At 32.3% G+C, this 15,530-nt stretch overlaps 2 protein-coding genes across 2 annotated transcripts; both read right to left on the bottom strand.

Annotated features, from left to right (window-relative positions):
- Window positions 1–2,580: 2,580 nt before the first annotated feature.
- Window positions 2,581–3,261, bottom strand: LOC140433951 (uncharacterized). The gene has a single exon (XM_072521922.1). The coding sequence runs from the start codon at window positions 3,259–3,261 to the stop codon at window positions 2,581–2,583; it is 681 nt and encodes a 226-aa protein (XP_072378023.1).
- Window positions 3,262–3,505: 244 nt separating this feature from the next.
- Window positions 3,506–10,443, bottom strand: LOC140433950 (uncharacterized). Its single transcript, XM_072521921.1, has 3 exons — window positions 10,175–10,443; window positions 4,117–5,561; window positions 3,506–4,035 (listed from the first exon to the last, which is right to left on the bottom strand). Exons 1-3 carry the CDS (start codon window positions 10,441–10,443, stop codon window positions 3,506–3,508), a joined length of 2,244 nt encoding a protein of 747 aa, XP_072378022.1.
- Between the last annotated feature and the right edge of the window lie 5,087 nt (window positions 10,444–15,530).

The raw sequence follows: 15,530 nt of genomic DNA, 5'->3' as shown, positions 1-15,530 counted from the left end.
ATCAGCTAAAATCATATCTGTCGTACACGGGCCCAGTGACAACTGAAATAACAACAATTACTTTGATCGTATACTAGCATCGAAATTTGAATGGTTCAGGCTCATTCGAGTCGCCATATACGAAAAAATTCGTACACGCAGTATTCAAAAATACAAAAACTGGATTTTGAGCGAATTTCTTCTAATTTCGAGTGTTGGATTATCTTATGGTAGATAATATTAATTAATGACGTGGCGTCTTCTTGAAAATTACTTGTTTAATGTCAAATTGTCAATTGCCGACTTGATCCCATTAGATTGTGTGATCTTAAACATAAAACGCACAGACATGTGACAGGCTCTATGTTGCCGCACTAAACTAATTGTCTAAAAATGTCCTAACATACTCCCGGCGTTGAAGTATGCTTCAAAATATAGTAGGAAAAAAGTAAATATTAAAGCAAAGAAAACTTAGTCCCGAGATAAATCACTGCGACACTATTAATCTTCTATTGGCAGTGAAAACAAATGTCGTGTAGATCTGGTGATGAGTCCATTGGAAGTTTTGATTTCAGCTACTTGCTTTTCTCCATCTTTACCAGGAAATAATTTAATTATTCTTCCCATAATCCATCTGCATGGAGGTAGATTGGTATCACGGATGATAACTAAGGATCCGGGTACAATGTTTTTTGGTAGAACTGGGGTGCCATTTGTAGGATTGGTGTAGCTGGCTGATATATTCTTTGGAAAAGCGGTTCCAAAATCTCTGATGAAGCTGTTGAACATGTTGGAATCTGCTTAGTCGATTCACTGGGATAGGTAAGAGATTTGGTTCAGGAATGGAGACTAAAGGACGTAATGTCAAAAAGTGGGAAGGAGTTATTGGTTCCAAGTCAGATGGATCTTCTGATTTGGCAAACAATGGTCTCGAATTTAAAATACATTTAATTTGGGTAAGCAAGGTTAGAAATTCCTCATATGTCAAATTTATATTCTTAAGCGTTCTTTTCATATGAAACTTCATTTGTTTCACTGCTGATTCCCATAAACCCCCAAAATTTGGGCTATAAGGTGGGGAAAAATGCCAAATTATATTTTTTGTTAAAGCAAAATCATTAATTTTATTTTGGTTTTCATATAAAAAAGTTTTGATAGACCTCAACTCTTTACTAGCGGCTCTAAAGGTTGCACCATTGTCAGAGTAAACATTGGTAGGAATTCCTCTTCGTGATAAAAATCTCTTAAAACATGCAAGAAAACATTCAGTTGTCATATCAGTGAGTAATTCCAAGTGTACAGCTTTTGTTACAAAACAAACATATACACAAACATAACATTTTAAAATCTTACTTCCCCGACCTTTTTTTTCTTTTAACGGAAATGGACCTGCATAATCAAGTCCTAAATTTTCAAAAAGGTAGGCAGGAATAATGCGTTCATTGGGTAAAGGTCCCATTTTTACACAATTGTGAGGAGGTTTCACACGAAAACATTTAACACATTGTCTTACAATTTGCTTTACTAATACCTTGCCAGAAATAGGCCAATATTGTTGTCTGATTAATGACAATAGAAGCTGTGGTCCAGGATGCAAATTACTGACATGGTAGTGTGTACAAATTAACTTGGTTAATACATGAAATTTCGGCAATAGGATTGGAGTTTTTACATTTTCTGGCAATGTTGAATGCATAAGTCTACCACCTACTTTAAGTAATCCTTTATCTAACATGGGAGACAAATGAAGCAATCTGGATTTTTTGCTCAATGGTTTATCATTTAACAAACATAAAACTTCATCATGAAAGGATTCTGCCTGCACAAGTTTGATTAATAGCAGAAATGAATCATTGGTTTCATGGACAGTTAAAAGTAAGCTTGGGGCTGTTGTCTTATTTTTAATATTTCTGATAAAACGCATTACATATAAAAAAACTGTTTTCATTTTATGCAAATTGGAAAATCTGGTAATAAAATTAGTAATCCAGCTGTTCTGAACAGTGGAATGAAGTGATACTGGAACAGATCGTTTAAGCTCTGGTAATTCAAGTACTTCATCAGTTGAATCATTAGGCCACAAATCAGGATGTTGTCTTAAAAACTGCGGTCCCTGGAACCACAGTTGTGATTCAAGAAAGGATTCAGGAATGATTTCACGACTAGCTTTATCTGCGGGATTTTCCTTTGTATTGACATAATGCCAACTATAACTACTAGTGAGTGATTGTATTTTTGTTACCCTGTTGGCAACAAATACTTGTAACTGGCTAGGTTCCAGTTTTAGCCAACTTAATACAATTTTTGAGTCAGACCACATGTACATCGGCATATTTAGAATGGATAAAGATTTGGTGACCTTGTCAATTAATTGGGAACCTAACAAAGCTGCACACAATTCAAGTTTAGGTATTGTTATTGATTTGATAGAAGCGACCTTTGTTTTTGAACACAGAATGTGAGAATGGTATCTGCTTTCTGGATCTATGCTGCATATATAAATACAACTTGCATAAGTATGCATTGAAGCATCACAAAAGCAATGGATGCTTGTAATTTTATGACCTGATCCAAGTACTGGTCTTGGAACGTGTAATTTATTTAGACATGGTAGTTGATTATGTTGAGGGTCCAACTGTTATTTAATTCTGGAGGGATTATTTCATCCCATAGTTTTTGAAGTCGAAATTGATTTTGAATTATTAGTTTAACAATTAATATGACTGGACTTAACAGACCTAAAGGATCATAAATTTTGGAAATAATAGATAATATTTGGCGTTTAGTAAATAAATGATTGGAATTTTCAGTAAGAGAAATTTTGAAGCAAAGAATATCTTGTTGACTCATCCATTGGATTCCAAGAGTTTTAAAACTATCAGAATCTCCTATGTTAATAACATTGTTGGAAATATCATTACAATTAATGTTAAGAATGGTTTCAGGATTATTGGAAATCCATTTTCTCAAAATAAATTTTCCAGATTCTAAAATTTTAAAAATATCATTACATCTCATTTGTAAATCTTGTAAATTGTTTGATCCTGTGAACAGATCATTTACATAAAAGTCTTCTAATATGGATTTTGCAGCTAAAAGAAACTGAGATTCATGTTCAAAGGTTAACTGACGCATGCATCTCATTGCCAAGAATGGAGCTGATTTTTGGCCATAGGTTACAGTATTTAATTGATACACATTAATATTATCTGTTGGATTGTCTCTCCAGACAATTTGTTGTAGTGGTCTATTTTCTTCATGGACAATTACTTGTCGATACATTTTTGACACGTCTGCAGACACCACATATGTGTACTTTTGGATTTTTGGTCCTGTATATTTTATTAGGAGACCATCCAGATGTAGTGGGACATGAACCATCATAAACTACTCTTAGTTTTGTGGTAAGACTGGTTTCTTTTAGTGCTCCATGGTGGGGTAAAAAATATGATTTTCTAGAAGGATGTAAGCTAACAGTGGGGTTAACTTTAACCATATGTCCTAGTTCTTGATATTCCTTAATGAATTATTTATACAAATCATTAAGTTCCTTATCTCTCGAAAATCTTTTTTCTAGCAACAAAAATCTGCTAATTGCTGTATGTAAGGAGTCTAATAATAATTCAGGTGAAAACTTAAATGGAAGCTGAACAATAAAGTGTCCATTTTCTGATCTAGTGGTAGTGGTTTCAAATATTTGCTCACAGCAAATATCATCTTTTGATGGTGGTATGGGATCTGGGATTGAATCAATTTCCCAAAATAGTTTTAACTGCTCATCTTCGGCTATAGTTCTAGTGAAATGACACACTGCATGAGTTGTCTCATAGGGGACAGCTCCGTTTACTATCCAACCCAATTTAGTATTTTGTAAACTTGGCAAACCTTTTCCTAGGTTGATTTTTCCATCACAAAGGAGGTCCCAAAATAGATGGGCACCAATAATAGCATCAATGCTACCAGATTCATTAAACAAAGGATCAGATAATTGAATATTGCATGGGATATTAAAGTTTTTAATATCAAAACTGGTTGAAGGAATTTGATTTGAAATAGCTGGCACAGCATAAAATATGGATGAAATACTAAAATTATTAACTCTGGAACATATTGTAATTTGACATTTTTTGGTAATACTTGATACTGTTTGATTTATACCACTAATGGCTAGGTTAATAGGAGTCATGGACATATTTAATTTTTTACAAAAACTTTCTTTTATTAAGTTTGTTTGAGCACCACTATCTAAAATTGCTCTACATGGAATTAATTCATGATTATTGGATTTAACATTAAAAACCACTGTTGATAAAAGAACTTGGCTATGTTTAATATTCATTGTTTGTGCAGAAAACTGATGGGTTACCGTTGGTGGCAACTCATCACTTTGTACACAGTTAACTGATGATGAATCTAATGGAGATTTTAAAGCATTGTCAGTTGAATGTTGCTGACTATTTTCAAAATGTATTAATGAGTTATGTTTGGAATTACATTTTATGCATGGTCTTAAAGTACATTCAGTAGCTTTATGTCCATGTCTCAAACAATTATGACACAACTTTAAATTAATGACTTTAGACAATCTATTTTTTGTATCTAATTTTAGGAATTCAATACATGAATATATTAAATGGTTACCTTTACACAAAACGCAAGACTTTTTTTCTGCAACATTAACTTGGAAAACTCTTTTTTGATATTCACCTCGACTATCACGGTTTGCATGTTTATAATTAAAACCAGAATTTTTACTATAATTGTTATTAGGTTTTTGACTACTTTGGTCTTGAATTTCTTCCAAAGTGTCTACTTTTACTTTTAGAAAATTAAAAAATTCAGTTGAAGTAGGAAGCTCTTCTTTAATAGGACATTCATTCCATTCTCTATAACTTTGTTTATCTAATTTATTGGAAATAATATAAATCAATAAAAGGTCAGTTAAACTACTTTTTGTAATTTGTAAACTGTCCATGGATGACATGCTATCTGAGACACTATCTAATAAATGCCTTAAATGTTTAGGTGATTCCTTTTGGATGGAATCTAAATTGAAAATGGCTTTAATATGTTTATTGACTAATAATTTTTTATTATCATACCGCATACAGAGTGCATCCCATGCAGTCTGATAATAATTTCCTGAGAATTTAATTTTATCAACAATACGTTTGGCATATCCATCCACAGATTGTCTCAAGAGCTGAAATTTATGAGTATCTGGAAGTGTGGTATTTGAATGAACTACACTGGTAAATGTGGCTTTGAATTCCAACCACTGTTCAAAATCACCTTCAAAAACAGGTATTTTCATTTTTGGCATCAAGATATGATTTAATGAGTCTACATGTGGTGTAGAACTAGGAGGCAATGTATTAATTACTGTATTAGTGTTAATGTAATCTTTTAAAAAACTAATTGCTTTAAAATACCTATTTTCAAAAGCATCTCTTTCATCAACTTGTTCTTGTAGTTTATCTTCACTGGTAGCAATCTCAATTTGTAGTTGGATCTGATCAAATTCAACTAACAAATTGCTACCAGAGTCATGTCTTAACTGAACTTCTGATATTTCAGGTTTGCTAGATGGTGTAGCATTTTTTAATACACTTACAAAGTTCTCTAAACTTGTTAGTTAGGCTTTATAAGAACCTCTGATTCTTATATTGTTGGCTAAGCTACTCATTTTTAAGATTTATGACAATCTTTCAAAAACAACACTTAAGAATAATAATTAGAAATACCTTGCTAGAATACTAATACTAGCTGATTGATAATCTATGGCGTTGTACAATCAAAATATGGAAAAATCTGTTTATGGTAATTTAAATTCAAATACACTGTTTGATCAAATCTTAAAGATAATAGAAATGGAACAAACTCATATGTACTGATGGATTTGGATCCTCTAAATGGTAAATGGGACTGTCTTCGACCTCTGAACAGCCTCTAGTTACAACTATGGATTCTATTTTACTCACACTATCCGGCTCGAAGGACCAAAATATGTTGGATTATCTTATGGTAGATAATATTAATTAATGGTGTGGACTGTAAATTATATTTTGTGTGAGTAAATAGAATTATTTATTAACTTTTTGTACAAACTAATTATTACAACATGTGAATTTGTGAAATACTAAAAAAACGTGGCGTCTTCTTGGAAATTACTTGATTAATGTCAAATTGTCAATTGCCGACTTGATCCCATTAGATTGTGTGATCTTAAACATAAAACGCACAGACATGTGACAGGCTCTATGTTGCCGCACTAAACTAATTGTCTAAAAATGTCCTAACATTCGAGTGCGAAATATGCTCGAATGAATTCGAAAATACGAGCCCTGGTTATAAAATAAAAGGAAACTTGTTAACTAATTTTTACCAAATTAAATCCGACTAAAACAAACCTGGAAAGAACTTTTCGTGAGAATTTTCTTTTGGAAAAAAATTTCTTTTGTAAAAAATTTGTCTATATTTACCATTTTACGAATGGATAGAAGAGTACTGATTCTATTCTTAAAAATTTTGGCATAAGGGCTACTGGTGCCCTAAGGGTGTTAATTATGACCTTAAGATTTAATGTTTTTAAGTCAATATCCGTGATTTTCTCCTTCATATCAAGTTTGTTAGTTTTTATTACAGCAGGTCGTGACAACGAAAAATTTTACCTTAGAAAAGTTGCAAATAATTGGAAAAATTCGATTTTTTATAAAAACGTACCCGAATTTAACCTATTAAGTACTGACTTTTAAAATAGTGGAACTTGCTGTAGTTTTCAATTTTTTCAATAATATGGGTGTCCAAATATTGTAGATAACTAATATTTTAAATATCCGTCTGGTAATAATAATATTACCAGACGGATAAGTACTTACATAAGATGGATATTTACTTTAGTAGTATAGGGGACACAGTAGTCCCCTATACTACTAAAGTAAACAAATATTTAAAAGATTTATTTTTATTGTTTACAATAATTATGAAAATATTAAAATTGCTTACAAATCTTCAATTTTGTTTGTAAAAGTCACTAAAGCACTGAATACACAACCCTAAATTGCATTTACCGCATTGTGTTTTTACAACGCTTGATTGTGCGGGATTGCCAGCCCAATGTCTTCTTTTATTATTCGAAACCAATTCAACATAGTAATCACTGTGATCGTACCTAATATCGACAGCAATCCTACTTTTAGGTGAATATGTGGATAGTCATCCAGCAGCTCTAGGTACGTTTTGAAATCTTTTTAAATAAACTTGTGCTATTTTTCTTCGAAAATTCATTTGGTTGCAATTGGGTGATGTTTTCTGTATATTGTCGACGAATTCTGGGTAGATGTATCTAGTAGTCAAGTAAAGATGGGCCACCACCATTTCTTGCCTCTAATTCCAACTCTATAAACATTTGTATTCGCATCCATTTGATCGGTATCCCCCATAAATGTATTGTATTTTCCAATACAATTAGGTCTAGGAATTCCTATTTTCTTTTTTTTTTCAGTCGATGAGTAGCGGCTTGCATTCGCTACTGGAGAAACTCCATGAACAGTTGATGCTACAGTAACTACAGAATTATCCATCCAGCGTGTAACCATTACTTGTTGGTCTGTGTGGTCCGGAGTGGACAATTCTTTGTTAGTATATTTTCTCTAACTGTCCCTGTTGCTTCATAACCATTCTCTTTTAAAAATTAAAGAATATCGATGGATGTGAATAGGTTATCAAAATAAAAATGGTATCGCAAAGATCTAGTTTCCTCTGGCATCACTTCAATAAGCTGCAATAACAGAGCCGTTTCTTTATCAAATTTTTCTTGATGTACTAGGTTAGAATTTGGCATATTTCCCTGATAAACTTCAAAATACTAATTTTATAATTTTGTTTGTTATATTTCTTTAGTTCTTTTTTTTTTGTTTGTTTTCTTTATTTTCACTGCACCCCATGTCAGGTACAGACCATGAAATGTGTGCAAACCGTATTAAATGTAACTGCAATGCATTGATTGGTATTAGAAAATTCCACTAAATTCTATTGATATAATTGATTCTATTGATATATATTCTATTCATATACAGGGTTGAGTGCCTTAAGAACCGGCAAAATAACGCAAAAGATAGAAAACATAATACGTTGTGAAATAAAAAGAGATGAAAGTGGTAGAGGTGAGAAATTATCGATATAAACCCATAATTTACTTTACAATACATTAGAATTATCGAAAATTTCCCACCTTTAGACGTTAGCTTACGATCTGGTTGACTTCAGTCATAGTAATACGTATCACGTAATGTAAGTAAAAACAGTTTAAGTAGGAGTATTTTTTTATCCAAAATTAAAATATTGATCAATAATAAACTATGATTTGAGACGTCGCATACACTCTTCTCAATACAGAATTAGCATAGCTTGTTATTCTGTATTCGTCAACACAGAATTAATTATCAAATTACTACTAATTGAACTGTTTATTTACATTTGCTTTATTGCCTTCAATCAGTTTTTACTTTATGCGAAATTTACAAAATGTTAATGTTCGACGTCATACTTGTAATATTATGACTGCAGTCAACTAGCTCATAAGCTAACGTCTAAAGGTGGGAAACTATCGATAGTCCTAATATAATGTAATGTCAATTTAGAGGTTTCTATCGATAATTTTCCAACTCTACTACTTTCATCTCTTTTTATTTCACAACGTATTATGTTTTCTATCTTTTGCGTTATTTTGCCGGTTCTTAACGCACTCATCGCTGTATATTTAGCTACCAAAACCATGCAAAAATAAAAATTTCTTCCTAATGGACCACTTACCAGGAGAAACCGGATATAAATAAATATATCAGTTAAATTTTAAAGCAATTATTTTAAAACTTTTTCCGAATTTAACAGATTACCACATAAACAAAAAGTGTAACAGATAAAAGGCAATCTTGCGCATTAGAAACTAGCGTCTTGGTGCAAAATGCTGGTGATGTTTTTACCTATCTGCGGTGATGAGTTTACCTATCTCTAAAGGATGCTGGTGATCAGTTTGCTATACCTTGGAGTGTCTAATAATTTTATAGAGGCTATAAAGTGGGTCTATCTTAAAATCCCTGGTTTTATCGCAGTGATGAGTCTGTATTATCTACGAGGGCATTTATGATAATTGGTGATGAGTTTACGTGTACCCGACAATCTGACAAAATTGTCACCTCTCCAACCATTTTGATTTTAAGAATCGAGCTGTTAATTTAAGTTAACTTTTACGGTGGCAAGCGATGACTTCTAACAATGTAATTTCTCTTTGAGTTTAAGTTAGTGGTTTTATTTATTGTTTAACTGGAAAAAGGAGGAATATTAAGTTTTAGTTGACAAAGGACTATAATTTGCTTGGTAGGAATAATTTTTATAAATTTTTATATATAAATGTATTCTCATGTATCAAAATAATTCTTTGACTGTTTCTTCACATACCAATAATAATCTCTTAATTATATCCCCATTTGACTTCATCACTATAATCTTCATTTTCTTTTCATAATTTTTTTCATATTAAATGTAGTTCAAATTCCATATATTTAGTTAAAATTTCATCAAGGTCATGATACCACCATCTTTTGTCTCCTTTTTTGTATACTAATTTAATTTTAATGGCCATTTCTTTACCTTCACAAGTTTCTTTTAAATTTGGGAACACAAAAACTCTTTTTCAACGATATGAGAATTCATAGCAAGAGAAAATTGTTTTTTAGCTGCCATTTAGTCAACAAGAATTCCATTTTTATTTTGAAGTTTTACATAAGGGAATGTTGGATAGATTAAGGGGTTAAGACCTAACGCACACTACTGCGACTCTGGCTACAGCCAGGATTGCGGCTGGTGGGATTCGGCCAAAATACAAAATACAATATTAACCTTCGGAGTACGGAGATTATTTTACTTACTTAGATTACAATAATGGGTCAAGCGTGACCCATTCTCATTTTATTTATAAGGATGTTTTAAATAGTCACTATTATTAAACAGTATCTTTAATTCAATAAAAAACAAAGAAACATAAGAATTATAGTCCTAAATTATTTTATTTAAATTTTTTAAGATGGTTCACCATCCTTGGTCTTTTTGGTATTAGTTGCATTTAATTTTGACAATATGGACTCCTTCGCGTTTTGAATGAGTATTACAAACAAATCATTTACATATGTCACACCTTTTTGAATATTTATTGTCACTACCCCTACAAGAATAACAACGACCTCGTTTTGTTGCAGATTGTGGCATTTCTATTTGCTTCTTTACACTAACACCGGTGGTCTCTATTGCAGCGATAACCAATTTATGGTACCCGGTGGGTTCTTCTTGTATTGCTTCAGCTCTTCGTTTTATATTGGGTGAGGTTAATTGTTTTCCAAGCTCATCCAGAAATAGTTTTCTGCGATGTTTTATATTTACTTGGGTGTTCCATTCCGGATTTTTCATATTCCATAGAACGAAAGCATTGTAGCATGCAATATCCAAATTTTTTTTAAAAATATACCTAAGGGCCATCTTTTTGTTGCTCTTTTACATGTGTACTCTCGGATCAATTTATCTAAAATATCAACTCCACTTTTGGTTTTGTTGTAATCCAAAATAATCTTTGGTTCAAACTTTTGGTCTTCACCAGAAATTTCATGTACATTGCATAAGGTCGATAATAATACAACAAACTTGTTAGGCTTGGCTACATATGAAATAGGTAAGTTTTCAATACTATTATTTTTGTCTGAAGCAATAGTTCTTGAATTAAGCGAAAGTCGAATTCAAAGTCTTTTTTAACAAATGTCTACAGAAAATGGTAAATCGTGCGTAAAATATTATTACCAATACGGTTCACATTTATCTACGCATGTTACTATGGTTTGTTTTTTAACCGGGAGGAGTAAACTAAAAATAAAGATTCACACCCAAGAAAGTTACTAGAAAAGTCACCAAATACATCTTCTTTTTTGGTTGATTATCTCGGCCTTGCGGTAATCCAGTACTTCCAATATATATATATATATATATATATATATATATATATATATATATATATATATATATATATATATATATATATATATATATATATATAAATATATATATATATATATATATATATATATTTGTTTTTCTAATCACAATAAAAAAATGTTGGATTGTTATGAAGAATTTTTAGAGTTTATTTATCACATTGTAGAAGAAAATCGCTCTCCAAGAAATCAGATTTAAAGGGCATGGTTGCATAAATAAAAAAGAATACAGTATGTACTACTGTGGAGCAGAAAGACAAGGAGACTTTGGAGTGGGTTTTATCGTAAAGCATAAATGCCGCAGGTCAGTATTGGGTTTTACTCCAGTTAATGAAAGAATATGCAAAATACGTCTAAGGGGAAAATTTCATAATGTTACAATTATTAATATCCATGCCCCAACAGAAGCAGCAGATGAACTAGTAACCGACCAATTCTATGACCAACTACAAGTAAAATGTGAAAACGCACCGAAGAGAGATGCAGTTATAGTTCTGGGTGATATGAACGCGAAGCTGGGAAAAGAGAAAATATATGCAGAATCCTTTGGTAAGCATAGTTTACATGATATTACCAGCAACAACGGTATGAGAGTGGCACAGTTGGCAATGGCAAACAAACTAAGAGTTGTTAGTACGTGTTTTCCTCATAAAAATATTCATAAAGGAACCTGGATGATACCTGGTACTAATAAATTTAATCAAATTGATCACATATTAATATCTAAGCGGTGGGCAACCTCCGTAACAGATGTTAGAACATATAGAGGCGCAAATTGCGATTCGGACCATTTCTTGGTTATATCGAAGATAAAACAAAGAATATCAATGGTAAGAAAAGAGAAAGGCGCCAAACAAAGAAAAGGGAATACATATATGTTTAAAAATCCTAAAAAGAAGAATGAGTACCAGCAGAAAATAAAAGTAATATTAAATGAAAGAGGAGAACAAAACAACATTGAAGAAGAATGGAATATCATCAAAACGACAATTACAAATATGGCAAAGGAAACATTAGGTGAAACCTCAAGCCAAAGAAACAAGGAATGGTTTGACCAAGATTGCCAACAAGTAATAAATAGCAAAAATATAGCTAGACAAAAATGTCTACAAAGGGATTCCCGATCGAATAGAAAGGCATATGAAGAACTCAGAAAAGATGCAAAGAAAATATGCAGAAGGAAAAAGAGAGAAATGTTGAATAGAAAAATACAACAAATTACAGATTATAATAACAGAAGAGAGGCTAGAAAATTTTACAAGGAAATCAAGCAATGCACCCAAGGATACATAACAAGATCAACAGTTTGCAAGGACAAAAATGGGGCAATTATCAGCGAGAAAGAGGAAATAATGAAAAGGTGGAAGGAGCATTTTCAAGAGCTGTTAAACCCAGAAAAAGAACAAAACGAAGATGAAGAGATAATTCACCACACAGCAGAACAACTAGTTAAGCAACCAACATTGGAAGAAACGATAAACGTCACAAAACATTTAAAAAATAACAAAGCACCTGGCACAGATGGAATAACTGCAGAACTGATAAAGAATGGTGGACATGCGCTATGGAGGCGTATCCATAAACTAATCGACCGCATATGGACACTAGAAGTCATCCCAGAAGATTGGAAAGTGGGAATCATACTTCCTATGTACAAAGGGGGAGACAAACGACTCTGCAAAAATTATAGGGGCATAACAGTTTTAAATGTCATCTACAAGATATTATCAGGAATTATATATAGCCGCCTGGAATCGTTTTCGGAGGAGATTATTGGTGAATACCAATGTGGCTTCAGACCAAAGAGGTCAACTATTGACCAAATACAAATGTTAAGAGGTATACATGAAAAATGTGTTGAATATAACATATCTATTTACAACTTGTATATCGATTTCAAACAGGCGTTTGATGGAGTAGATCGACAAAAGATGTTAAAGCAACTATCTATGTTAGGGATACCCAATAAGTTGGTTAAACTTATACGAATGACTCTGGAGGGTTCCAAAGCTATGGTGAGAATAGATGGAGATATGACGCAGGCCTTTGATATTGAAAATGGAGTTAGACAAGGGGATGCCTTATCAACAACACTTTTTAATCTAACTTTAGAAGCTGTTGTTAGAAAACTGGATATAAACGGCTGTATTAATACAAGATCTATGCAAATATGCGCATATGCGGATGATGTTGCCATAATAAGCCGCAACAAAAGTGTATTAAGCGAAAAAGTAATAGAACTGAAACGAGAAGCTGCTACGTTTGGTCTATATATTAATAAAAGCAAAACAAAATATATGGAGTGCACAAAATCGAATGAACATGAGAATCTGAAGGTAGACAACCATACCTACAAATATGCCTCCACTTTTCCCTACCTAGGCTAAATAGTAAATGACAACAACAACATCAGTCAAGAAATACAAGCACGGATTCTTAGCGGTAATAAGTGCTTTTATGCATACAAAGACTTAATGAAAAGTAAGTTACTGAATCGTGAGTCTAAGCTGAGAATCTACAAAACAGTAATTAGACCAGTGGTCACATATGGATGTGAAACGTGGACCCTCTCAACCACTGATGAAAATCAACTGAGAATATTTGAGCGCAAAATACTAAGGAAGATATTTGGACCAACCCAATGCAGCGATGGTTCGTGGAGAATTAAAATGAATCACGAGCTGGATGAACTAATGCAGAGCGCAGATATTGTCAGATTTGTAAAGTCACAAAGACTAAACTGGCTTGGTCACCTAGAAAGAATGCCAGATAATCGAGCTGTAAAAGTAGTCCAGAGATGGAAGCCCCAAGGAAACAGAACAAGAGGAAGGCCCCGTAAAAGATGCATAGACGACGTAGAGAGGGATCTTAAAACCATGAACATCAGGCAGTGGCGAAGGAAAGTATCCGACAGGGCAGAATGGAAGAACATTGTTAAGCAGGCCAAGACTCACAAAGGGTTGTAGCGCCATTAGAAGAAGAAGAAGAAGATATATATATGTATATATATATATATATATATATATATATATATATATATATTTGTTTTTCTAATCACAATAAAAAAATGTTGGATTGTTATGAAGAATTTTTAGAATTTATTTATCACATTGTAGACGAAAATTGTCCGGAACGTATACGAAAGCGATATATTCGTGATAAAATTATATCCAAAATCCAATAAAATTTTACATTATTTCATCAGCGCATTAACTTAAACAACAAATATTGTATGCTACTTTATAGGAATATAACCAGTTTTTATGGGATTGCCCATTTTTCAAATATACAGGTGCAGACTTATGTTCATACATATTGTTTAGGACATCTTGTTTATCACTGATCCAGTCTGCTTATATTCCTTAATTGTTTTGTAAATAGTTGAATTGGCAACACCTAAAATTAGCACATTACTTTAGTAAGTCTTGATTTTAACAATAACTATTTTCTGCAAAACTAACCTGTTGCATGTTTTATTTTTGCTACCATGGCTGTTATTTTTATTCCAGGATTATCAATTTTTATTTGTTTGTACATCTTTATAATCCATTATTTTTCATTTAATGATAAATGACCCAAATCTACTCGGCGTTTTTTAAGTGGAGAAGGATAATTACCATTAGTACTTGGCATTGAATCCATATTATCTTAACACTAATACTGACGTTTTTACGTCAACGTCAACTTTTTTGACAATTAATCAGAGGCGAACGTTAGAATATTTATTAATTAAATGCGAAACTACAATCATTTTTATATACTTATTCAATCATACTAATTTTGTTTGGATTTAAGATGATTTTGACGAATAAATTAAATTACTAAAATACTAAAATTCTATTTTGGGATTTAATTAATAAAAATTCTAACGTCCAGCTTTGGTTATTTTTCAAAAAAGGTGACGTTTGTCAATTCTCTAGTTTTTTTAGTTTGCAAAAGCGTTTATAGCTTAATATTTAGTTTCTGTTTCTGCTTAGTTTGGTCAATTCAAGTTTAGTCAAGTTGTTTTTAGTTAGTTGTTCTTAAATAATATTTATTTTAATTATTGTTTAACGAGACGTTTAATTTTTTACAAAGGCAGAATGGTACGTACTGTAGCCGACAAAGTAGCAGCTGTGTTAATAATTAGTGAATGTGGAAACAATTCCCATGCAGCCGAACCTCTTTTTAATAAGAGGTACCCCGATCGCCCTACATCGAGAGCTTATTTGAGGAAGCTTCTTCGGAAGTTTAAACAAACAGGTAGTGTTCAAGATGTCAAACGATCTGGTCGACTAACAATTAGTGATGACAAAAAACAGACATAATTTCAGAAATGGTAGTGAACCCTACTTCTTCTACATCCTAAGTTGCATCTATCTATGAAATCAGCCAAAAAACGGTATACCGAGTGTTGGCTGAAAACAAATGTCATCCATACAAATTAAAAATTGTGCATTAACTTTCAGATGATGACCCCGACCAAAGACTAGAATTCTGTAAAAATATGTCCAATAAAATTAACCAACAGCC

This window comes from Diabrotica undecimpunctata, chromosome 2 (assembly GCF_040954645.1).
Source record: "Diabrotica undecimpunctata isolate CICGRU chromosome 2, icDiaUnde3, whole genome shotgun sequence".
Taxonomy (NCBI): Eukaryota; Metazoa; Arthropoda; class Insecta; order Coleoptera; family Chrysomelidae; genus Diabrotica; species Diabrotica undecimpunctata.
Note: the sequence above shows the minus strand (reverse complement) of the source record. Positions and strands in the feature narration are given on the sequence as shown.

Excerpts from the sequence above, each read along its gene's own strand:
- LOC140433951 (XM_072521922.1), bottom strand. The coding sequence starts at position 3,261 with ATGTATCGACAAGTAATTGTCCATGAAGAAAATAGACCACTACAACAA.
- LOC140433950 (XM_072521921.1), bottom strand. The coding sequence starts at position 10,443 with ATGAAAAATCCGGAATGGAACACCCAAGTAAATATAAAACATCGCAGA. Across the intron at positions 5,562-10,174 it reads GACAATAAATATTCAAAAAG|CAAACCTGAAATATCAGAAG; the intron begins GTGTGACATATG and ends TACACCATCTAG. Across the intron at positions 4,036-4,116 it reads TATAAATCAAACAGTATCAA|CTATTTCAAATCAAATTCCT; the intron begins GTATTACCAAAA and ends ATGCTGTGCCAG.